Genomic DNA, 25,939 nt, shown 5'->3' with positions numbered 1-25,939 from the left:
TGCACTCCAGAGTTCACTACATTATGAGATACCTAACCACAAATGCCCAAAGATTTGTGGATCGAGAATCAGCCTAATCAGTCACTTGAAGACCCATGACAGAAACTGGCTACCCTGAGTAGCCATCATCTTCAAACAAAGGGACAACCAATGATGTGGATAATTTTGTCTTTTGAAATGAAATAATTCATGAGCTACACTGAGGAAGAGAGGGATTTGGTCACAAGACATGATGAGAATGCTTGTCAAAGGCGAAAAGAGTAATGATTTCATTATGTTCCAGGATATCCCAGAGTAATAGGTGGATTTGGTATGGTAGTGCTTGATCTGGGTACTGGACAACAAGACCCATTGTATTCAATTCTTCAGAGAGTGCAGAGGTGGACACGTGCCAAAGGGAATGACAAGAATGGAAGAAGATGAAGGACTCTCTAGGGAGTAACCAGTAGTTCAACAGAGCCAGGAAAGTTTTGACAGGTGGTGGACCACAGGATAGGAAGCTGGAAGTTAGTAACTTTGTGCAGGACTGGGGCTGGAGGTTGGAACAGGAGATGGGAATGTTATGGCAGATGAATAAGTCATTGGAATCGATTGATCAGGACTTTAGAGATAAGGAGACTTATTGTAGGGATGTCAAAGATGGTGTTAATGGAGGACAAAGGGTACAGAAGAGAGAGAGGAATTAAAGGGGAGGTTGCAGTCACCAAGGATAAGTGATCACTCAGTGTAAATACTGAGGGAGGAGACCTTGTTGTAGAAATTGCCAGGGTACCTTGAAGAGTAGTGAATAAGAAAAACTTCAAATGAAAAGTGGAAAGATGCACAAAGGTGAAGTGTTGAAATGAAGAACAAGTGCTCAAGGAGGCTGGGAAGAAACAAAGGTGGGACTTTATGTTAAGTGCACTATGGATCATGCAGGATACGTGTGCAATTGTGTAGTCAGGCTTTAATAAGAAGTAAAGAGTCACAACCTATAAGGCAAGTTTGTCAGTGTTAGGATGTCAAAAGGATTGATCCATGTTAAGATAATGGCTGCAAGGAACATGTTCATGAGGCAGTTAAGCTTCTGACGGCAACGTGGAATGGCCTAATGTTTGGAGTTCCATTGTGGGTTTAGAGAAGAAGGAAATGGAACATGAAAATGGATGTAGAGGACATTAGCAAAATGGACGTCAAAGAAAGCACAGAGTGAATGGTTTCCATGCATGGGGAGTGAGGTAATTGAGATTGTTAATCGCATAAACAGCAACTGGTTGACCAACTGATATTTATTGTGTAGATTTAGAACAATTGGAAAATAAAGGCACTGAGGACTGGACAAGAGGAGATTCAAGCAAGACACTAAAAAGAGAACAGGTTATCTGAAGGGCAGAATCAGCTTAGACATGTGCCAGGAAAAGCACATTGCTGAAAATAAAGATAACAAAACAGGGGAAAAGGCATTAATATAAAGCAGAGGCTGAAAAAGAGGAGGTTTACTAGGCTGATACCGGAGTTGAGGGAGTTGAACTATGAGGAGAGGCTGAATAAACTAGGCTAGTACTCATTAGAGTTTAGAAGAATGAGGGGAGATCTCATTGAGATATATAAGATGATGAATGGGATGGATAGGATAGAGGTGGAGAGACTCTTCCCGCTCAGAAAGGAGAATAGGACTAGGGGGCACAGCCTCAAGATAGAGGGGGGGCGGTTTAGAACGGAGTTGAGGAGGAACTTCTTCACTCAAAGGGTGGTGAATCTCTGGAATTCTCTGCCTGTTGAAGTGGTGGAGGCTGCCTCGCTAAATATTTTTAAGACGCGGGTTGATGGGTTTTTGATAAGCGAGGGGATTAAGGGTTATGGGGAGAGGGCGGGAATGTGGAACTGAGCCACGACAGATCAGCCATGATCTTACTGAATGGTGGGGCAGGCTCGAAGGGCTACATGGCCTACTCCTGCTCCTATTTCTTATGTTCTTACATGTAAAAGATGGATATAGGAAAACAGCAAATAAAAGCAGCCTGAGAGATGAACAATGGAGAAGGGAGGGATCTGAGCTGGCTGCTAATGTACACATATGTAGGAGCAAATCAAGAGGGGAATGTTCAATAAAATGGAGAAGAGAGTGAGTCTAACACAGAACATCAAAGGGGGAAGTGAAGAATGGAAGAAATCTATTCAGTAGTTTCTCAGTGATTGGAAAGACAGATCAGATAAATTGTGAGTTTGCAAAACAGGGCTGAGTCTGTAAAGTGGGTCAGAGAGATTTGCTGCCTGCAAGCAGGTTGCCTCTGAACAGGTGAAGTTCCCAGCCATCATTTTGGAATCTCACAATTATCACTTTAATCTGATTTTTTTTCTCTCTTCCAGGAGGTAACAGGCTGCCCTGTATTTCTGGCAATTTCTATTTTCATTCATAGTTCAGATTCTTATATATACAGCAGTGCTAGATAGAGAGCACTCATGCCATTTCAGCATGTGCATATTTAGGGCAAAAAGTAAGCTACAAAAGGGAAGATCTCATCACTATGGAAACAATTTAACAGATTATGCAAATTTTCATAATGCATGGTTGCAAAGGAGGAGAAAATAGAAGAGATTTCAATCTTCTGGTGAGGAGCCTGACAGTGATGGAATTTGATTACAGAGGGTTAGTCAACGCCAGCACCTTGTGGACAGTGTTGCCATGAGCATCAAAATTGTCTCTGCAATGTCGGAATTTTGTAGGTAATCCCAGTCACACTTAAATAACAGGAAATAAAATAAATTATTAATTATTCAGAACAAAAAATATTGCAAATGTTTCATGCAAATTTTTCAAACATTTCCTTGCTCAAATCTAAAACTCCTTTAACTGACACTTAAATGATTGTTCAGCAATTTTCACATTCAAATTTGTTTATGCCAGTTTTCTTTCCGTATCCCATGGATAGGATTTAAATTATTCTGGTATTCTCTGTTCTGCCTTTATTCCCCTACAATCATCCCCTCCCTATTTTGATTCTTTGTAAAGAATCAGAAAGAATCTTCCTGTTCTCAAATTGTATCTCAAATGCAAAAGTAAATCAAGTAGCTTGCTTATGTTGCAACATATGACCTGCAAAATGTTAAGACAACAGGAATATTTTAACATATTTCTGATGACTTCAGTTTTGCAACAATGAAAACAAATGCAAATTTGGTTAACTGTTTACATAGACAGTTTAGTTGCACTGCCTTTGGTAATTCGAGGAAGTCGAGGAATGATGGTTAGCCCAGTGGGGTTGAACATAGAACATTACAGCACACTACAGGCCGTTTGGCCCTCGATGTTGTGCCGACCTGTGAAACCAATCTAAAGCCCATCTAACCTACACTATTCCAATATCATCCATATGTTTATCCAATGACCATTTAAATGCCCTTTTTTTCCTTTTTTTGAGATCGCGAACGCAGTCCCCCACTATCACAAATTTTGCAGTTGAGATTCCTGCATTTGGGGACATCACAGGCGTCAGCACACCCGAAGTGCAATGGGCTAGCCTTGTCCTGGGCGAACTACCTGCTTGATCATGGTTTCATCCCTACCAAGTAAGTATAATGTTGGCGAGTCCACCACAGTTGCAGGCAGGGCATTCCACACCCTTCCTACTCTCTGAGTAAAGAACCTCCCTCTGACATCTGTCCTATATCTATCACCCCTCAATTTAAAGCTATGTCCCCTCATGCTAGCCATCTCCATCTGAGGAAAAAGGCTCTCACTGTCCACCCTATCTATCCTCTGATCATCTGATATGACTCTTCTAAGTCACCTCTTAACTTTCTTCTCTCTAACAAGAACAGCCTCAAGTCCCTCAGCCTTTCCTCATAAGACTTTTCCACCATATCAGGCAACATCCTGGGAAATCTCTTCTGCACCCTTTCCAATGCTTCCATATCCTTCCTATAATGCGGCGACCAGAACTGTATGCAAAACTCCAAGTGCAGCCACACCAGAGTTTCGTACAGCTGCAACATGATCTCATGGTTCCGAAACTCAATCCCTCTACCAATAAAAGCTAACACGCTGTACACCTTCTTAACAATCCTATCAACCTGGGTGCCAACCTTCAGGGATCTATGCACATGGACACGGAGGTCTCTGCTCATCCACACTACCAAGTAACTTACCGTTAGCCCAGTACTCTGTATTCCTGTTACTCCATTCAAAGTGAATCACTTCACACTTTTCCACATTAAATTCCATTTGCCACGTCTCAGCTCAGCTCTGCAGCTTATCTATGTCCCTCTGTAACCTGCAACAATCTTTCACACTGTCCACAACTCCACTGACATTAGTGTCACCCACAAATTTACTAACCCATCCTCCTACATCCTCATTCAGTTGTTTATAAAAATGACAAACAGCACTGGTCCCAAAACAGATCCTTGCGGTACACCACTAGTAACTGAACGCCAGGATGAACAGTTCCCATCAACCACCACTCTCTATCTTCTTACAGCTAGCCAATTTCTTATCCAAACTGCTAAATCACCCTCAATCCCATGCCTCTGTACCTTCTGCAATAGCTTACTGTGGGGAACTTTATCAAATGCTTTATTGAAATCCCTATACGCCACATCAACTGCTTTTCCCTCATCCATTTCTTTGGTCACCTTCTCAAAGAACTCAACAATGTTTGTAAGGCATGACCTACCCTTCACAAAATCTATCCCTAATCAAATTATTCCTTTCTAGATGACTATAAATCCTATCTTTATAATCTTTTCCAAAACTTTGCCCACAACAGAAGTAAGACTCACTGGTCTATAATTACTCCCCTTCCTGAACAAGGGGACAACATTTACTATCCTCCAGTCTTCTGGCACTATTCCTGTAGACAATGACGACATAAAGGTCAAAGCCAAAGGCTCTGCAATCTCATCCCTAGCCTCCCAGTGAATCCTAGGATAAATCCCATCCGGCCCCGGGGACTTACCTATTTTCATACTTTCCAGAATTGCTAACACCTCCTCCTTATGAACCTCAATCCTGTCTAGTCTAATGGCTTGTATCTCAGTATTCTCCTCGACAACATTGTCTTTTTCCTGTGTGAATACTGACAAAAAATACTCATTTAGCGCCTCTCCTATCTCTTCGGACTCCACGCACAAGTTCCCACTACTGTCTTTGACTGGCCCTAATCTTACCTTAGTCATTCTTGTATTCCTGACATACCTATTGAAAGCTTTAGGGTTTTCCTTGACCCTACATGTCAAAGACTTCTCATGTCCCCTCCTGGCTCTTCTTAGGAACCAACAAAGGCGGTGGGGGCAGGAAGAGAGAAACAAAGATAACAGGGGCAAGCCAGCACTGAAGGATATGAAAATACTGTAACTAGCCAAGGCAGAAGAAAATCCCAGCATCACAACAAATGCAGCACAGAGGGAAGCAGAACAGCTCCCAACACAGTATGGAGGGCAACAGCACAGCCAGCCTAACAGGAAGGATAACAACAGTAGCACATCCAGCCCAATACAGAGAAAAACAGCATCAGGATAGCTAGGCCAAACACACAGGAAATCACTAGGACTATAAGCCAGTGTGAAGGCAGCAGCAGCATAATCATCCAACAGGAAGAGAAACAGCAGAATGGGCAGCCCACCAGAGAAACCGCAATAATACAGCAATCATCAGTTGAACTATAGCACCAGAACAATGTACCAATTAATTTTATTTTCTGTGATTTATTTAGACTTTTGCTGGCAACTAGAACACTTCCTTTGATGGTATTTGAAGAGCAGTGTGTTTTAGCAGTTCCCTGGCTAAATATGCCTCTTTTAATTAACACCATCAAAAAAATGATCAATTAATCATTCATGGGATGTGAGCGTCGCTGGCAAGGCCAGCATTGGTTACCATTGTAATTGCTCTCAAGAAGTTGGTGGTGCTTCATCTTGAATCGCTGAACTCCAATGTGGTGTAGGCACATCCATAGCACCATTAGGGAGTTCCATATTTTTGGCTCAGTGACAGTGACATGGTTCCAGGCTAGGATAGTGTGCAACTTGGAGGGGAACTTGCAGATGATGGTCACAGAGTCATAAATAATAAAGCACAGGAAACAATCAATCTAACAAATTTATTTCAAAGTAATCCAATTAATCCTAATTTCCTACTCCTCTCGATATCTCTACAGTTTTTCCTTCTTTAAACATTTTAAAAACTGTGATTAAATCTATATCCAGAACCTTATCAGGCCTTGCATTCCTAACACTGATCACCAACTGTGTAATTCCAATCCTTCTAGTTTATGACCCTTCAGCCACTGGGAAAAGTTTCCGTTATTTATTTAAATCCTTCATGATTTTAAAAACCTCAACTAAATGTCCTGTGAGCCTTCTCTGCTCAAAGGAGTGCAATCCAACTTCTCCAATCTGCACAGTTAACCGTAATCCTTATCCTTGGAATCACTCTAGTAAATCATTCCTGTACCCTCCTGAAATGTGGTGCCCAGAACTGGACGATACTCAAAATGTTTGAAATAACATCCTAACTTCTCTACACTCTGCCTCCAACTATGACACTCGGGATTCCTCAAAGATTAGTTTTTTGATTTGATTTATTATTGTCACATGTATTAGCATACAGTGAAAAATATTGTTTCTTGCGTGCTTTATAGACAAAGCATATCGTACATAGGGAAGAAAAAGAGAGAGTGTAGAATGTAGTATTACAGTCAGCAGAGAAAGATCAACTTAATGCGAGGTCCAATCAAAGGTCAGATGGCAGCAGGGAAGAAGCTGTTCTTGAGTCGGTTGATACGTGATTTCAGACTTTTGCATTTTTTTCCCCAATAGAAGAAGGTGGAAGAGAGTATGTGCGGATGCATGGGGTCCTTGATTGTGCTGACTGCTTTACCGAGGCAGCAGGAAGTATAGTGTCAACAGATGTCAGTGCACAAACATTGTCAGGTTTCTGTCTTCTATAAAATTTTGCCATTTAACTTCTGATTCTCTTCATTCTTCCTACCAAAATCTTACATTTTTCTGCATGAACTTCTTCTGCTGTGTCCCCTTGAAGTCGTTACTATCTTCCTTGTTGGTTACTACACTTACAAGTTTTGTGCTGTCTGCAAATTTATACTTACAAACCCCAAGTCTGAGTCATTAATGTATATCAAGATCAGCAGTAGTCATAGTACTGAACTTTAGGAAACTCTTATCTATATTGCCTTCCAGTCTGAAAAAGCCATTCACTGCAGTTATTTTCAATCCCTTGGCCAATTTTGTATCCGTGCTGCTACTATTCTTTTTATCCCATGGATTTCAACTTTGCTAACAAACCTAAAATATGGTTCTTCATCAAACGCCTTTTGAATGTCCATATACACAACATCAATTGTGTTGCCTTCATGCACCCTCTCTATTAGCAAGTTATCAATTGTGCATGGCATATATGGGCCTGGTCCAAATAGATAATTTCTGTCACACATGGGACCATTCACCTCATGTATCTAAATTAATCTGCAGTTTGTTTATTTTATAAAGTGTAATTTGTTGTTCAACAAAATCAGAATTGATCTTAGATTAACAATACTATTCAGGTTTTTTAGGACTTTGAAAATCTCTACAAGTGTTAAAACTCCTGTTGCAATTACATTTATGTTCTGATTATCTTTCTAAAATGTGGGCAGTTCTGGTCTCCATGTCTAAGAAGGATAAGCTTCCCCTGGAAAGACTGCATCAGACTGTTTGCTGGAATGAGAAGGTTGTTCTGTGATGAGAAGCTGGGTAAGTAAAGCTTATCCTCTGTGGTGTATAGAAAAAGGAGGTGATCTCTCTGAAACATCAAAGGTTCTGAAATGGCTTGGTGAGGAGATAGTGGGAAGTTGTTTCCCCTGGCTGGGGAATCCAAATCCTGGGGGCAAAGCCTCAGAAAAATTGGTTAGTCATCCAGGTCTGAAGATGAGAAATGTCTTTGCTCAGAGGATGTTCCCATGCATTTATTGTACTTGACCTTCCTGGTGGTAAAGGTTATGGGTTTGGAAGGAAGGAGCCTTGGCAATTTACTGCAATGCAATGTCGATGGTACATATTGCTGCTGCTACACACCAGTGGCATTGGTCACTGAGCCAAAAATATGGAACTCCCTAATGGTGCTGTGGATGTTTGGAGTGGTGAATAAGGTGCCAATCAAGCAGGCTGCTTTGTTTTGGATAGTGTTAAGCTTCTGGAATTGCACTCATTCAGGCAAGTGGAGAGTATTCTGTTAGACTCCTGACTTTACCTGTGTACAATGCATGGGTTTTGAGGAGTCAGGAAGTGAGTAACTCACTGCATAATGCCTGGCTTCTGCCCTCCCCTTGTAACAACAGTACTTTTATGAGTTAAGTTTATGGTCAATGGTGACCCCAAGGATATTGATGATGGGAGATTCAACAATGGTAATGCCACTGAACCCTAAGAGAGGATGATTAGATTCTGTCTTGCTGAAGATGGTTAATGCCTAACACTTGAGTAGGCACAAATATTACTTAACACTTTTTAACCTGAATGTTGTCTGGATATTTATGTACCATTCAGTTACTGTTTTTTTATTTATTCATTCATTCATAGGACTTGGGCGTCACTGGCTGGACAAGCATTTATTGCCCATCCCTAATTGGCCTTGAACTGAATAGCTTGCTGGACCATTTCTGATGGCATTTAAGTGTCAACCACATTTCTGTTAATCTGGAGTCACATGTATGCCAGACTGAGTAAGGATGGCAGATTTCCTTCCCTCTTGGTCATTAGTGAACCAGATGAATGTTAACAACAATCATTCGATTTATAATTCCAGATTTTTTAAAATCCAAATTCCACCATTTACCATGGTGAGATATGAACCTGGATCTCCAGAACATTACCCTAGGTCTCTGGATTACTAGTCTAGTGACAATACCATTACCCCATTGCCTTCCCGCTCTGCCACTGAGGAGTTGTGAATGGTACTGGGCACTGTGCAATCAGTAAACTTTCTTATGTCTGCCCTTATGTTGAAAGAAAGATCATTGAAGAAGCAGTTGAAGATGGTTAGGCTGAGGCCACTACCTGAGGAGTTCCAGTAGCGATGTCCTGGGGCTGAGATAATTGGACCGCAATAATGGTAATCATCTTGCTTTGTGTTAAATACGACTTCCAACCAGTGGACAGTTTTTTACCTTGACTTCTGCTGTCTTTAATTTTGATAGGGCTCCTTGATCAAACACACTTGGTCAAATGCTGCCTTGATGTCAAATACAGTCACTCTCACCTCTGGAATTCAGTTCTTTCATTCATGTTTGGACCAAGGCTGTAATGAGATTTGAAGCCGAGTGGTCCTGGTGGAACTGAACATTGGTGAGCAGAGTATTTTCTGAGTTAATGATATTTGATGGCACTGTCAATGATATCTTCCATCATTTACTGATGATTGAGAGTAGTCTAATGCGTGATAATTGGATGGTCTGGATTTGTCCTCTCTTCTGTGGGCTGGACATAACTGGGCAATTCCACAAATTGCCAGATAGAATCAACACTGAAGATTTAAGGAAGCAAATTGGCTGGGAGGAACAGCTAGTTCTGGAGTCTTCAGTGCTACAGCTGGATATTGTCAGAGTCAATGGGTGGGATTTTACAGCCTCAGTCGGGCGAGACAGGAAATTCCCGCCTGAGGTCAATGCAGATTTCTGTTGTTGGACGATCGTCTGCTCCGATTCTGGTGGGCAAGGTATTAGAGTTCCAGCCAATAGCTTTGCAGAATCTAGTGCCTTTAGCCATTTCTTGTTGTTACATGGACTGAATCGATTATCTAAAGACAATTCTGTGATACTAGGGATCTCCGATGGAGGCTGAGACAGATCATTCATTTTGCACTTCTGGCTGAAGAGGGTTGCGAATGTTTCAGCCTTGTATTTTTCACCATGCCGGAACATCATTGAGGCTGGGGATGTTGGGGGAACCTTCTCTTCCAGTTTGTTCTTTACTTGTCCACTACCCTTCATGACTGGATGTGGTGGGACTGCAGAGCTTTGATTGATCCACTGGTTATGGGATTGCTTTGCTCTGAGTAAGGCATGCTAATCCCACTGTTTAACAAGCATGTTGGATCAATAAGGGAACATGTCCTCCAGCATTGAAAACAGCTCTGTTAAAAACAAAGAGAGGGATGTCATCACCAACTGCAATGGACAGATGGAAAGATGGGTGGAATTTGACAGACAAGGGTTATGGGGAGAGAGTGGGAAAGTGGAACTGATCCACTTCAGATCAGCCATGACCTTATTGAATGGCGGGGCAGGCTCGAAGGGCTAGATGGCCTACTCCTGCTCCTATTTCTTATGTTCTTATGACCTTGAGTTGTATTTCAGAAAAAACACTATCAGCACAAAGCTCTAGAATCTACAGAAATCCTGCCTGTCATAGAAGAATTATATATTGAACTTAGCAAAGATATCGACTTTCCTGCCATTGGCAAAATTCCAGGGGATGATGTTGCACTGCCTGAACTTATCAAGCACAGGAAAACAGTATTCCTGCAACATCTGCATAAATTTAATTGTCTCTGCTGGAGAGGGAGGATAGTGTCTCAAAATAATGCAAGAACAAGAGTAACTGCAGCCATTGCAACAACTATCAAGGCATCTCTCTGCTGAAGGTCATGAGAAAAGTATTTGCCTGTGCTGCCCTTCTCAGACTGCAGATCTTGGCTGAAAGCATCTATCCCAGGTCCTGGTGTGGTTTCAGAATTGGAAGATCTATAGTTGACATGGTCATTTCAGTCCTGAAAAAGAGGGATCATGATATCTTGTCCTCATTGGCACGACCAAGATGTTTGATCATGAGAGCAGAGATGTTTTATAATGCACTGCTGAAGAAAATCTGTCAGCCGAAAATGCATAGTGCGATCCTCTTTGTTCGTGAAACGGTGAGAGCTAAGATCAGTTATGCCAGGGCAGTAATGAAACTCTTAGAGAACTGCAATTAGCTCAGAGTTACATTCTGGCAGCAACACTCAAGCAGATTCTCTTTGCTGCATAGGCTTCAAGTCCATCCACCGTGATGTCTTTTTACATACCAGAACTAACAGAAAGCTGCTCGGTCTTCTTCACCTGAGATTCAAGACAAAAGTGTGTCAAATCCTCATCAGAGAGTTGATCTTTGTTGACAATGCTGCCTTAACATTTCACGTTGAGAAACATCTTCAGTGGCAGATGGACATAAAGAGTTTGGTTTGACAATCAGCATCAGGAAGCTGAATGTCATCGTCCAAGATATTGCCATACTGTTATCAATCAGTATTAATAATGCTGAAGATAGCTTCACATATCTAGGCTTCACGATCACCGGCAATCTGTCATTTGATGCTGAATCAACAGGTGCATCACAAAAGCTGCAGCTGTTATGTCCAAGCTGAGTAAGAATGGGGAATAACAAAACCTGATTGTGAATACAAACTATAAAGCCAGTGTCCTCATTGCATTCCTCTACTGTGGTGAGACCTGGATGCTGGGCAAGAAAAAAGGCTGATAAGTTTCCACATTTGTTGTCTCAGACATATCCTCGACATTTCTTACCAGCACAAGATCGCCAACTTAGAGGTTCTGGAGAGTGCTAATTCCATCCATATACACTCATTACTATCCAATGACCTCTACGCCTACTTGATTATGTTCATCAGATAGGTAACTGCTGTCTGCCCAAAGACCTTCTGTGGAGTGAACAGGCCACACGATTATGGCCTTCAGGACGCTCATACCTTTGCTAATTTTTCCTCTGACTCAGCTCATGTGATGCAGAAACCCTTTGTTAATTCTAACCTTGACCATTCAAGTACTCCTAGCTGGTCTCCCACATTCTACCCTTTGTTAACTTGAAGACATTCAAAAGTCTGCTTCCCACAACCTAACTTGTACCAAATCCAGCTCACCTTTAACATCTGGGTTTGCTAACCTACACTGGATCCCAGTCCAACAAAGCCTTGATTTTAAAAACTCTCATTCTGATTTCAAATCACTCCTTGCCTTCATCACTCCCTATCTCCATAATTTCTCTAAAGTCTGGAATTCCCTCCTTACCTCTCTCTACCTCGCTTTCTTCCTTTATGACTCTCTGTAATGACACAGGAAGCCCAACTGGAAAGGAACATAGTTTATTACAGAATCCAAAGTAAAACCATTCCTGTGTACTGCGGTGTACAGACACTGGTCGCTACCTGGGACTAATAGGCCTAATCCTGGGCCTGCCCTACAAGAGGCTTGGGTAATGAGTTTCTGCTAGGCACACCGCTGCCTGTTATCAGAGGAACTCACACTCAATGAGCCCCACGGGGAGATCAATCAATGAATCATAATCCCCCCACTCCAAAATCCAAGGGCTCCCCTATGACAATTGGGCCTTCTCCATCTCTTTGCCCATGGCCTCATCTCCATTGCGCGTAGGGGTATTCCCTTTTTAATCAGATGCCAGCATCAGAATAAGGCTTCCTCCAAACTCTCCGAATATTCCTTTGCAGCAGCTCCTGAGATTAAAACATCATTCAGATAGACTGGCACTCTGGGCACTCCTTGAGGAATGTTCTTCATCATTCTTTGAAAAATGACGTGAGCCAAAGACACCCCATAAAGAAAACAAGTATACCCAAGCAGTCTTTTGTAAGCATTTGCCATGACATGCTTCCTGGATGGCACCTCAAGCTCTAGTTGGAGGTAGGCATGGCTCATGTCTAATTTGGAAAACAGGTGACCCCCACCCCCCACACAAGCCAGTTTTGCCTACAAATCTTCTATGCGTGCTGTAGATTCTCTGCCTAAGTGGGGGGCCCTATTGCCCGTCAAGGAGGTCAGGACCGAATTGTCAGTTTTTAAAACTGAGATTACTAGCGTGACTCATTCAGCAAATTGTGCTGGAAATATAATGCCAAATTCCTCTAGACATTCCAATTCAGCCTCTACTTTGGCATGTAAAGCACAGGGGACTAATTGTGCCTTAAATTTTTTAGGTTGGACGTCTGTGTCCACATAATCTTGGCCCCAGCACCTCTAGTCTTCCCGAGATCTTCTTGGAACACTTTGGGATACTTCCCAATGACTTGTATAAATTGCCAGTACCCATTTTAAAGAAATGTTGCCAGTTCAGGCGGATTTTCTATAGCCAATCCCTTCCCAAAAGGCTGGGCCTTTGTCCTTGCACCACTATTGGGAGAGTTAAACTTTCTGTTTTCCATGCGTAACTGGGATTATAGTGGTCCCAACAATATGTATGGACTCCCCAGTGTATGTGGCCAATCTAGCCTTGGTGTCCCAAACCTCTTTGGGTGTGCTGATGCAATTTAGCAGCATCACTTCCTTATCCTCAGGATGATTTATTTGTAAACCATTCCCTGAGATGGCTTCACCCTTCAGCCTCGGCTGAATATGCTTTTGCCTGTTTCCGTAGCCTTGCCTGGGGCAGACCCTGTGACTACAGTGCAGAATGGATGTGCTCACTCCTCACTGTACTATGGAGAGGTTTCCTGCCTAATTCTGGAATCTGGCAACCTCTGACTCCAATCACCCTTCCTTGGCAGCAAATTGGAGGAGTTTTATCCACTGAGGACTTGATTCTGCGGTTTAGAGGTTGCCCAAGGCTGAGGACCATACCATCTATGGTCCTCTGATGTTCCTGGGCCCCTTTTACTACGTTTTCGCAGGTAAGGGTCTGTTTGTAGGGCAACATGGTGGCACAGTAGTTAGCACTGCTGCCTCACAATGCCAGGGACCCGGGTTCAATTCTGGTCTTGGGGAACTGTCTGTGTGAAATTTACACATTTTACCCATGCCTGCATAAGTTTCCCCAGTGCTCCAGTTTTTTCCCACTGTCCAAAGATGTGCAGGTTAGGTGTATTGGCCATGTTAAATTGCCCCTTAATGTCCCAAGTTGTGTAGTTAGGTGGATTTGGGATTATGGGGATAAAGTGGGTGGGCAGGCAGAAATGGTGGGGAGTGGTGTAGGCCTGGGTGAGATGCTGAGTCGGTGCAGACTCAATGGGCTGAATGGCCTTCTTTCTGCACTATAGGGATTCAATGATACTAATCTATGATTCTACAGCTTTCTTGCAGTCCAGAGTTCGTTCAGCCAGTAACTTCCTTTGGGTCATTAATTCCACATACTAAATGACCCTTTAATATTTCCTGAAATGCTGGCCCATATGGTGTTCTGCCAATTTCTGCAGTACTGAGCATTCAGTGACTGATTAACCAAGGAGTCAATTTGTTGTGTTAAACCTATAGTTTTGTAATATAGGTTTAGGGTCATAGTGATTGGATTCCATATCTACCAAGTCATCAAAAACTTTTGAATTTGGCGACGCTGGGTAGGTTAAGCTTTTTATGATGCTGAAAGTCAGGGCCCCACAAACGGTCAAAAGGATGACTTTTTGCCAGTCTATCCCCAATCTATGCCATTTGCCCAGAAGTAGTAACTAATTCTTTCAGCGCACTGAGGCCAATCCTCCATACCCGCATCATTAATTTTCCATTTCCTAAACAGTGGCATTTTCAATATCTCCCCATCACTGTCTTACCAGGTTCATTAAGTGGTAATGGTGTCTGAAACTTTTCTTTTTCCTTATCGCTAACGTAATGACTCAGGAAGCCTAACTGGAAAGGAACATAATACAAAGTAAAATCACTGCCACGGTGTACACACACCAGTCCCTGTCTTGAACTACCATTAAGAAAGCCCAGACTTAGGCCTGCCATATAAAAGGCTCGAGAAATGAGTTCCAGCTGGGCAGGCCACTGCCTGTTGCGGGGGAATTCATACTCAATGAATACCACAAGAGATCAATCAGTGATTCTCCATGGACTTACCACGTGGGGGTTATCACATACTTGTTAAAACGTACACCTTTGACCAAGCTTTTAGTGCTCTGACTTAATATTTCCTTACGTGGCTCAGTGTTAGCCTTCTCTTGCGGCAACAGGTAGTGTAACGTGGGGTGAACTGTACTGATCCTTGAGTCCAATATATTAAAAAATTGCTAAGCAGCAAAGAGCTACATTTTAATAAAGTGTTGGCTTCATGATAATGTAACTTTCAAATATTTTTGTGGGCAGTGAGAAGTCAGAAGACCATTCCATTATTTTCAACATTATTAAACGATAAATATTACATTTCAATAATTGTATAAAAATAGTAAAGCAGTCAATGAACATGTTTTCTTGAAGATAGTGTACATTTTAGGTGCAAATGCCAAAGGAGAAGAACTGGCATTTATGCAGCATCGTATCACATGCTTAGGATACCTTAAAGGACGCTACCGACTCTGGATGATTTTTGAAGCAGTCTTTGTTAGATGGACAACCACAACAGCTAATTTGTGTTCAGCTAGATCCCACAACCAGCAAAAGAAATTATCTGCTTTGAGCACTGATGGTCAAGGAAGGAATTCTGCTTAGTGCAGCTGACAAGGCCATTGCTTTTTAAATAATGCACTGGGATCCTTACATCCACCTGAAAGCTGATGGTATTTAACAAATTTACAATAATAAGAGCTTTTTATTTTTACAGTGTTTCTATCCCATAGTCACATTCAATCTCAATCAATTATACATGCTGCCTTGATAATTGCCTAAAATTAAGCTTTTGGGGCAGCAATGACATTGTAAATCGTCATGATAGAGGTGTTGTGTGCAGAAACTATATGGAATGCTTATGATATTCTAGGTAAACTCGTATGTCATGAATGTGACAACGTTACTGTTAATGCCATTGTTTCTGTTCACTGACTCTTGCTATCAGTTCACAATCAGGAGTTTAAATGGAATGTTGTCATGTGGCTAGCTGTAGTACAAGACATTTTAACAGTTTTAAGAGCAGTGAAGTGTCCAACAACATGATTGAATGGTTTCATAATATCATTGTGTGCAGGTGCTGCTACAAATTTTAAAGTTTAAAAGGTGAAGGACAGTGTAGAGTATTTTTTCCATCAATATAAATCATTCCAACAAAAAGTCAAAGATATTAATCTTCCTCCTCGAGAGATTTCATTTCATACTAGATACTGAGCTGCTCTGATGAAGAGACATTTCCCAACATTTGTTTCTCCTGAATTGATTTAGGTTATTTTTGTAGTGTCTTTGTCTTTCCCAGGAGATGGCATGATTTGTTTTAGGTGTGAAGCACTGAGGGTCAGGTTGCCTACCTGCAATAAGATGGAATGGAAGAGAAGTGATGGACCAGCTAGTATTTGCCCATATTTTTAGCCTGTTCATAAGGAGGTGCTCATTAAGAGGCATGGTGCAGGATCAAGAGGGTTCAAATCTGCCAATTTGTAAGCCAAAGTTCTCTGGCTATACATTCACAAAATAATGGATTATTGGTTGTCAACCCATCAAAGTCCTGTTTAGAAGCAAATCAGTGAATAACAGGAAGAACCTGGCCAATGAGTGTTCTTTCAAATGTCAACCCTAATATTTTCCTACGGTAGATTTATGATTCAAGCTGAGCTTACAACAAAAACTAAATTAAAACAGTGAGTGCAGGGAAATGACAACAGAAATTCCATGAGGCCCATTCAATGTCATTTCCATATGGATACCTTCACTGTTTTGGATGACTCTGTCTGATTCAAGAATGCGCATGGACAACATTTTTTTCTCATGGATATACGAACATAGACTGAAGATCAATGAAAACCATTTTCTCATAAACTTCATAGATTTAAAGTTAACTCGGGTTGGATAGAGTCTGGAGGTTTCATCACATGACCTCCATTCCCAATCATGTCAATATCCAACTCACCATCAGTCACCTGATATGTCCATTTGATGCTAATCAGAATTTGAATAGATTCTTCATTATTTGATTGGATAATTCTTGAATATCAGTCAATCTTTTCTCTTACCTTTTTCATAATGAACAACCAAAGAATCATAGAATGATTATAGGACATAGGGCAGCCATTTAGCCCATCATGTCTACGTCAGCCCTCTCTGCAAGAACAAGTCATCTAGCTTAACTCCCTACCTTTTTGTCATAGCCCCACAAATATTTCCTCCTAAAAGAATGATCCAATTCTCCTTTGAAAGCGATGATTGAATCTGCCTCCGCCACATTCTCAGGCAGTGCATACCAGATCCTGTCTACTTGCAGCATTTCCTCATATTGCCATCATTTCTTTTGCCAATCACCTCAAACTGGTATCCTTTGGTTCTCAATTCTTCTATCAATGGGAAAGGCTATCGATTCTGTCCAGGTCTCTCGTGATTTTGAATAACTCTCAAATCTTCCCTCAACCTTCTCTTCTCCAAGAAGAATTGCCCCAGCTTCTCCAAACTTATCTACTTAACTGAAGTAAAGTGTTTGCATAAAATATTTTTAGAAAACAAGGGAAGAGGAGTAGGCCATTTGGATCATGGAGACAGTTCCGCCATTCATTTAGATCATGGATGATCATCTACCTCAATGAACTTTCCTTGCACTATCACCTTGAGGTCATTGGTCTCCAGAAAAATATCGATTTCTGCTGTCTCGAATATGATTAAGCTCCATGATTAGGCTTCCACATCCCTCTGGTGTAAAGAAATCCAAAAATTCACCACACTCGCAGTGAAGAATTTCCTCCTCATCTCTGTCTTAAATAGCCTGTTCCTTGTCTTAAGATTACTCACAGCTAGGACAGCCATTTATCTACATACATCCTGTCACGCCAAGTAAGAATTTTGCAAGCTTCAATGAAGTCACCCCTTATTCTTCAAAATTCAAGGGAATACAGACCCAGTCACCCCAATCTCGTCCCAAAGGACAATCCCAACATCCCAGGGATTAATCTGGTGAACCTCCATTGCACTCCTTCCATCCTTCCTTAGGTAAGGATTCCAAAACTGTGCATAATACTGCAGGTGAGGTCTCACCAAGTCTTTATATAACTGCAGCAAGACATTCTTACTCTTGTACTCAAAATCCCCTTGCAATGAAGGCCAACAGACTATTTGTCTTGCTAACTGCTTGCTGCATGTGCATGCTAAGTTTTACTGATTCATGAATAAGGATACCAGGTCCCTTTAGATACCCACATTTCCCAACTTCTAACCATTAAAGAAGTATTTGATTTTTCTATTTTGTTCTACCAAAATGAATAACTTACACTTCTCATATGTGCCATCTGCCATGTTCTAGTCCATTCATTTAGTCAATGTAAATCCTCTTGAAACCTCCTTGCATCCTCCTCACAACTTACATTCCCATTCAGTTTGGTATCAGCAAACTTGTAAATATTACAATTAGTCCACACATCCAAATCATTTATATGGACCGTGAACAGCTGTGGACCTAATACTGATCCTTGCAGTAACAGCCTGCAATTCTGAGAATGATCCAGTTATCCCTAATCTATGCATTCTGTCTGTTAACCAATTCTCAATCCATAATAATATATCTTCCCCAATACTATATGCTCGAATTTAATTTACTAACCTCCTGTGTGGGACCTTATCAAAAGCCTTCAAAATCCAAATACACCACATTCACTGGCTTTCCTTTATCAATGCTACAAATTATATCTTTAAGTAAACTTCAACAAGTTTGTCAAACATGATTTCCCTTTCAGAAATCCACATTGGCTCAGCCCAATTTTTCTTTTTTTTCCCTAAATGTTCAATCATCACATCCTTTATAAGACTCCAACATTTTCCCTACTGCTGAAGTCAAACTAACAGGTCTGCACTTTTCCATTCTTCCACAGGAACCTTTCAAGAACCTGTACACTTTTGAAAGATAGTCATCCATTATCTCTCTAGCCACCTCCATCAAAACTTTAGGATGAATCTCATTTGCTCCAGGGTATTTATCAACCTTCAGCCCCTTTACTAATACTAATTTCTTTTGGTTCCTCAGTTTCTCATGTCCCTCAATCGCCTTGTATTTCTGTGAGATTTTCAATATCTTCTAGCATGAAGACAGAAGCAAAGTGACTGTTTAATTTCTCTGCTATTTCCCTGCTATTTCTCAGTTGTAAATTCTCCTGCCCTCATCTGTAATGAGCCCATATTTGTCCCACCTAACCTTTTCCTTTGCACCTCCTGAAGAAGCTTGAAGAGTCTGCCTTTATGTTCCTCTTTTTTTTGTTGTTGCTGCTATGACATTTTTCTTGGGTTCATTATAGCATTGTCCTGGAAATTAGTTTTTAATTCCTGGAGATGTCAAGGCAATCCTGGACATTTGGTGACACTGTTTGGATTCTACTTCATTTATTGTAATAGAGTAGAACCCCTACAGAGCAGAAGGAGGCCATTCAGCCCATTGGGCCTGTACCGACAACAATCCCACCCAGGCCTTATCTCCATAACCCCACGTATTTACGCTACTAATCCCCCTGGCACTAAGGGGCAGTTTAGCCATAGTCAATGAACCTAATCTGCACATCTTTGGAGTGTGGGAGGAAACCAGAGCACCTGGAGGAAACTCACACAGACATAGGGAGAACGTGCAAACTCCACACAGCCATAGAATTGAATCCGGATCCCCGGCGCTGTGAGGCAACAGTACCATCTTTGTAAACCAGATAAGCTCTGCAAAACTTCCCCAACCCCCAAAGACACTTACACAAGAGCTCGTCCAGTTGCTTTCTAATGATTGGTCCAAGTACACCAGAAGTTGCCTGTATAGTTGATTGTCACTGTTTATACTGATCCCTCAATCTCTTGTCTACACTTCTGTCTACAAACTACACTTTTCAATCCAGTGGCAGTAAAATAGCATTTAATTCCCCTTGGACGCTTATAGTACAACAAGCTCAATGAAATGTACCTCTTTGGTGCACATTTTAAATCTAGATTTCTTTGGAAATGCAGTTTAAAATGTCTTGACTAAGGTTTTACTACTAAACACTATTAAAAATGATCAATGCCTTTTTTTTGAAGAAAAACCCATTGTTGCAGGGGTGCTGTATCAGCAGGTGGCGACGTCCTCCTTTGGAGAGAGGTCCATCAGAGTGAGTGCTCTGATTTGCGGCTGTGTCTGCTCTCACCGAGGAGACGCCTTGTTTTGTGTGTGTGTGTGTGTGCGTGTGCTGAGGCTTTGAGGGATTCGGGGGTTTCCGGCCACGAGCGGATCTGGCGAGCCGAGGGGGGTGGAGTGTTGCGGTTTTGTCCTTCCGCTCAGGACCTGTCCGCGATCAATGTGAGCGGGCTGGAGCTGGGAAGATGCTGCTGGAGGGCTGAAGGGAGTCTGGACAGCGGGAGAACCGGGCGGGCGGGTAAACGAAGAGGAGCGTTTGTCAGGAGGAACAATCCAGGGATACACAGAGAGAGAACGAGAAAAGGTTACATTGTGGAACACTGGGATATGGCAACATTATAACCGGGCGATAATGTAACCGCTGAGCGCCCCTCTCACAACGCCAGCCAGCAGCCAGTCCAAAGGCAACTTTCACACAGCAGCTACCCCGCGTCCTTCACTGGAAAACATGACCGAAGACCTTTCGGAGGTTCCTAAAGAGCTGCTAGGTAAGGAACCAGTGCAGATAAACGGGGGCGATGTTTTATCTCGACGGGAAAGCAGGCAAACTGACTGGAATTGCCGGGATTTTTCATCTGTGGTGGGGTTTAAATAATATATTGAAACGGGTTATTTTCTGTCGTAGTGTGTAGGCGATAGATCGCGCGTTTGTTTATCCACTTTCATTCACATGGGTGTCGTATTAACCTGGCTATCCCCCCTCCATTCTGAATATTTTAATCGGGGGTGTTATCAGATTTTTGAGCCACTTGAGAATTGGATCTCGCTTTTGTATTGAATCAAGCAAGTGAGGGATGTGACTTTAAAAAGGCAAATAACAGATCAGATCACATTTGATTTCTAAGGTTACGACATGGAAAAAAAAGCGACTTTTATTCAGCGATTACTTTAACTGTTTCCACAGAGAGCGTCAGGGATGTTATTGGCAGAAAGATTAAAATCATTTTGAAGAAGAAGGTGAAACTGGAAGTCAAAGGCGACAAGGTGGAGAATAAAGTTTTGGTAAGCGATCAAGGTTAATAAAAGTCTAAAAGGCGCTGAGGACACGTTCATTCTTCAGCTCGATGCAGTGTTCGGTATTACAATCATGTCTTGACTGAAGTACAGTTCAGGTGGAGAGATTTCACCCTGTGTGAACGCGCGCTCCTTCCAAATCTGTTGCGTCAAAATTATAATAAATACCACCGCCTCATTTAAGTGAGCCATCAAAAATGAGTGATTAGCAGAAAACTTTTTTTTAAGTTTGCTAGTCAGGTGGTTCTGCGTCTGTGTGGGGACTGGTGCATTGTGTTTGGGGTTAAATTGTGGGGGCGGGGTTGGGGAGAGTGATGTTTAAATAACATGAGAAATTGGGATTTTTACAATAACTTCACTGCACTATTAATGTAAACATACTTGTGACACTAATAAGTAAACTTAAACAGGTGGTGGATTAGGCCATTTGGCCCATCAACCCATTCAGGGACGGCACAGTAGTTAGCCTTGCAGCCTCACAACAGAGACTCGGGTTCAATTCCAGCCTTGTGGACTGCCTATGTGGAGTTTACACCTTCTCTCTGTGTCTGTGTGGGTTTCCTCCAGGTGCTCCTGTTTCCTCCCACAGTCCAATTATGTGCAGGTTTGGTTGATTGGCCATGCTAAATTGTCCCTTAGTGTCCCAAGGTATGTAGGTTAGGGGGATTAGCAGTGTAAATATGTGAGGGTGTGGGGATAGAGGCTGGGTAGGATTGTTGCCAGTGCAGACTTGGTGGGCCAAATGGCCTCCTTCTGCACTGTAACATTTCTATGATTCTAACAGGACCATGTCTTTCTGTCTCAACTCCATCTTCCTGCAGTATCCCCATATTCCTTAATTCCCTTAGTATGTAAAAAAAACTATCAACCAACATCAGGAACATATTCAATGACTGCGTATCCAAACCTCTCTGGTGTACAGAATTCCAAAGATTCATGACACATTGGGTGATGAAATTGCTCTTTGTTGCAACATATATTGCCTTTACCATAAGAGGTCCCAATGCCTTCACAGAAACATTAGAAATCAAAGTATAATATGCATGGTCAAAGGGAGGTAGGTTTTAAGGAGTATCTTAAAAGAGGCACAGGGGAAGTATCCCACAGTTTAGAGTCTAAGCAATGGAAGGCATGGCCACCAATGGTACAGCAATCAAAATCAATGAAGAAGAAGCCAGAATTAAGGGAGAGCAGCTATCTTGAAAGATTGTGGAAGTAGAGGAAGTTACAAAGAGGGACAAAGTTATGGAGGAATTTGAAAACAAGGATGTAAATTTTAAAATCAAAGGGGTGCTTGACTCGAGGCCAGCATAAATCAGCAAACACAGGAGCGAAAGGTGAATGGGACTTGCTGTGAATTAAGACATGACAGCAAAATGTTATATGGTTTCAAGTTTATAGAGGGTGTAATGTGGGTGACCAGCCACAAGTGTGTTAGAATAGTTGAGTGTAGCAGCATGAATGAGGATGAGGCATGAAGTTAGTGATAAGGGAGAAGTCAGACAATGTTTCATAAGCCGTTTTAGTGATATCAGTCTTAAATGGCCAATCCCTTATTCTGAGACTTTGACCCTGCCTTCAGCCGGAAGAAGCAATTTCTTAACATCTACCCTGTCAGACTAGAATTTCATGCTTTATTAGATCACCTCACACTCTTCTAAACCCAAAGGAATGCAAGTCCAGTCTACTCAATTTCTTACTGGGAATCTGCTTAACTCAGGAAACAGTCTAGAGAATCTTTGTTCCATTCCTTCCAGGCCAAATATGCCCTTCCTTATGTAAGGAAACCAAACCTGTGCACAGTATTCCAGTTATGGCCTCACCAATGTGCTGTTTAATTGAAGTAAATAATTTACTGACGTACTCTTAGTTTGTACATGACAAAAGCTAGCATAACATTTGCCGCCTTTGTAGTACTAGCATGTAACTTTCTATGATTTGTGTACAAGAACAACCAAGTTTCTGAATGGAAACATTTCCAAGTCTCAGCATTCCAAAATATTCTACCAAAGTGGATAACTTCCTGCTTTGCCACCTTGCATAGCATCTGCCCTCTCCTGTCCTGCTTGCCTAACCTTCCTATTTCCCGCTGTAGACACTTTGCATCCTCCTTACTATTCATTTTCGCACCTAACATTATTATCATCAACAGACTCAAGTACTTTTGGTATTCCACCAGGTATTTTATTTGATTTTGACCTCCAACCAGATTTCAGTCTCCAATTCCATGATTCCAAATTTTGTGCAATTACCTCTTCTGTAAGAACATAAGAAATAGGAGCAGGAGTAGGCCCTGCCTGTAGCACCTGATTGAATGATTTTAAAAAAATGTCTAATTACTCTACGTCCACTGGTCTCCCTTTGGCTTAAATCCTCATAAAACAGATTAGTAAAACATGATTTCTCTTTAATAAATCCATATCGACAGGTTATGATTTTCTAAGTGTCCTACTAAAATGTTCCCCATAATAGATTTTAGCATTTTGCCCACCTCTGATAGGCTAACTTACTTCCTGTTGCCTGTTTCCCTCTTCCTGCTTTCTTAAATAATGAGGATTTGTTTACTGCATTCTAATCCTTGGGAACTGTTATGGAATCTAAGGAATTCTGGAATATCAAAACCATTACATCCACTGCCTCTTCAGCTATCTGTTTCAAATTCCTGGGATGTAGTTGTCTGTTCCAGGGAATTCACCGCCACTTAATCTCATTAATTCCTCCAGTACAATTTATTTATACTTAAGTCTTTTTGATTCTCCATTATTTCTATTCCTAAAACTTTAGAAATTGGGAGAAGTAAGCCATTCATCTCCTCTAGTCTGTCATCATTAATTAAGGTCATGGTTGAACCTATCTTGGTTCCATGTCCATTAATACTCTTCCCAACTAAAATCTATTTTTGACGGGGGGGGGGAGAGAGAGAGATGATGAAGTAACCACTGCTGAGTTGTCAGGAGTTAAATGCTAGTGACAATTACTGTCATAGTATAGATATATGTTTAAAAGTTCAGAATTACTGTAAGTAAAAAATGGATTCTTTTTGACATGGACCGGGATTTTCTAGCCCTTCTTGCTGGTGAGATCTTCTGGTCCCACCAAAGGTGACCCACGCTGGTGGACAGGCCTTGCAAAAATGCTGTAGACTTTGGTGGGACTGGAAGATTTTACCGATGACCAATGGTGAGTCGCCTCCACCCCGGGAAAATATGCTGCCGGGTGGCCAGAAAATCCTGGCTATTGTTTTGAGCTTTGGCATTTTTTTGCAATTATAACATATTGAATAAGTAGATAAAAGCAAGGAAAAGTTAAATGGTGAAGTACGAAATTAAAAAACAAACAGAATACTGGAAGACCATAATTGATTGTCAGCATCTGTCAAAAGAAAAGGCAGGTTAATTTGTTAGATGTAGTTATAACTAATGGTAAAGTAGAGGGTGAGGGAATAGGGAGAGCAAATAATAAATGCGCTCACTCCAATTTAGTGAGGCAGTTAGTGGACTTAATAACTTGCATGCATGTTATTTATAAGCTGGAACGTTGGTGAAAGCTGAAGCATGAACCCCATGGAATGAAGAATGTGGTCCTGATTTATAGTATTCAGGTGGGTTTGCGTCTGATACAGACCAAGTGTTGAAATTGCAGTTTGGATATTAGATCGCCCAAGGAACTGCTTAATTTCTATTTGATTCCAGTTTCATCAAACGTTTTTGTGCCTTGTTGCTTACCATTGGCGTATGGATTTCACAAGCAGTTTGCAGTCCGTGAGCTGAATTTATAATTTGAAGAGTGAACACATAAAGATTAACAAAATAGATCTGTCAAGAAAAAAATGCCCCTGGAAAGTATTTTGCGGAACAGTACATTTAATGAATCAGAAAAAGGTTTCAGCTGCATTTATGCTGTGACTTTTGCATTTGATGTAAATCAGTCATGTGGGTATTGAGTTAAATCTGGACCTGGGACAAGACAGTACATGAAAGCAAAGAGGCTGGTTCACAAAGCTGTGAGTTTAGTTGTACTTTAATCTCATGTCAAATCCAGTTTTAATACATTGGAATTGTTAAAATATCATGAGAGAACTGATGCTCCTAGCATTAAGGATCAATGATGCAAAAACAGGAACTTTTTGCATGTGTACTTTCTTGGATATGTGCAGAAGTGCTTTTTTTCCCTGACCTTATTGTGACCTGCATGGGTCAACCAATAGCATATTTTGTATTCTTCATTCTTTCACAACCTCAGGAGATCTAAAGTGATTTGCGTCCAATGAAATTCTTTTGAAACGTAGTCAATTTTAGTATTGAAAAAACAGCAGCCAGTTGTGTTTGCAGAAATATTGATATGCTTTAATGAGACCATGAATGTGTGCTTTCAAAAAATGTTGCTGAAATCTACAATCATGAAATAGAGGTGGCGCAGACAGCCCTGACTAATTCACTGGGGGATATTATTGGATGGAATTATTACTTTGTTCTCATTTCCCCATCCTGCATAATTGCCTAACTGCCTAACAAAACTTCAGTAACATATTTGATAATCTAATCTTTGAAGTACTTTTGAAACACTATTGCACGTTGCTTCAGTACTTAACTTTGCATTGCTGCTCATAGAATCATAGATTCCCTACAGTGCAGAAGGAGGCCATTTGGCCCATCAAGTCTGCACAGACTCTCTGAGAGTATCTTATCAGGGCCTCTCCTCACCCTATACTCCTAACCCCGTACATTAACCATGGCTAATCCATGATCTGTAAAAGCTCCAGTTTTATTTTTGAATTTATTGAATTAACAGGTATAAATGCCCTGGTCATTCATCCTCCCTGCCATGACACCACCAAAAAAATCATTAATTTCATACCTATTTTTGGGAGACCTTGCTGTGCATAATTTGCTGTCACATTCGGTTACACAACAACTTTCATTAGCCTACAAAAATAATTCATTGGTTGTGAAATGTTTTGTGA

At 41.3% G+C, this 25,939-nt stretch overlaps 1 protein-coding gene and 1 non-coding gene across 3 annotated transcripts in view; one reads left to right on the top strand and one right to left on the bottom strand.

The window, feature by feature from the left end:
• Window positions 1-3,395: 3,395 nt before the first annotated feature.
• Window positions 3,396-3,557, bottom strand: LOC145362054 (U1 spliceosomal RNA). Its single transcript, XR_013889924.1, has one exon. It is a non-coding gene; the product is annotated as a U1 spliceosomal RNA (small nuclear RNA).
• A 16,462-nt stretch (window positions 3,558-20,019) lies between these two features.
• The window catches only part of carmil1 (capping protein regulator and myosin 1 linker 1), a 395,677-nt gene continuing 389,757 nt past the window's right edge, over window positions 20,020-25,939 (top strand). The window contains exons 1-2 of one of the 2 annotated variants that reach the window (XM_080204317.1): window positions 20,020-20,450; window positions 20,867-20,964. In XM_080204317.1, coding sequence (XP_080060443.1) covers window positions 20,411-20,450; window positions 20,867-20,964 — 138 coding nt within the window. In that variant the 5' untranslated portion in view covers window positions 20,020-20,410. The remainder of the gene's footprint in view (window positions 20,451-20,866; window positions 20,965-25,939) is intronic. The other variant, XM_080204310.1, reaches the window with a different exon arrangement.

Source organism: Carcharhinus amblyrhynchos, chromosome 2 (genome assembly GCF_965287045.1).
Source record: "Carcharhinus amblyrhynchos chromosome 2, sCarAmb.v2.hapA, whole genome shotgun sequence".
NCBI lineage: Eukaryota > Metazoa > Chordata > Chondrichthyes > Carcharhiniformes > Carcharhinidae > Carcharhinus > Carcharhinus amblyrhynchos.
The sequence above is the reverse complement of the archived record's forward strand: the minus strand, read 5'-3'. Positions and strand labels throughout refer to the sequence as shown.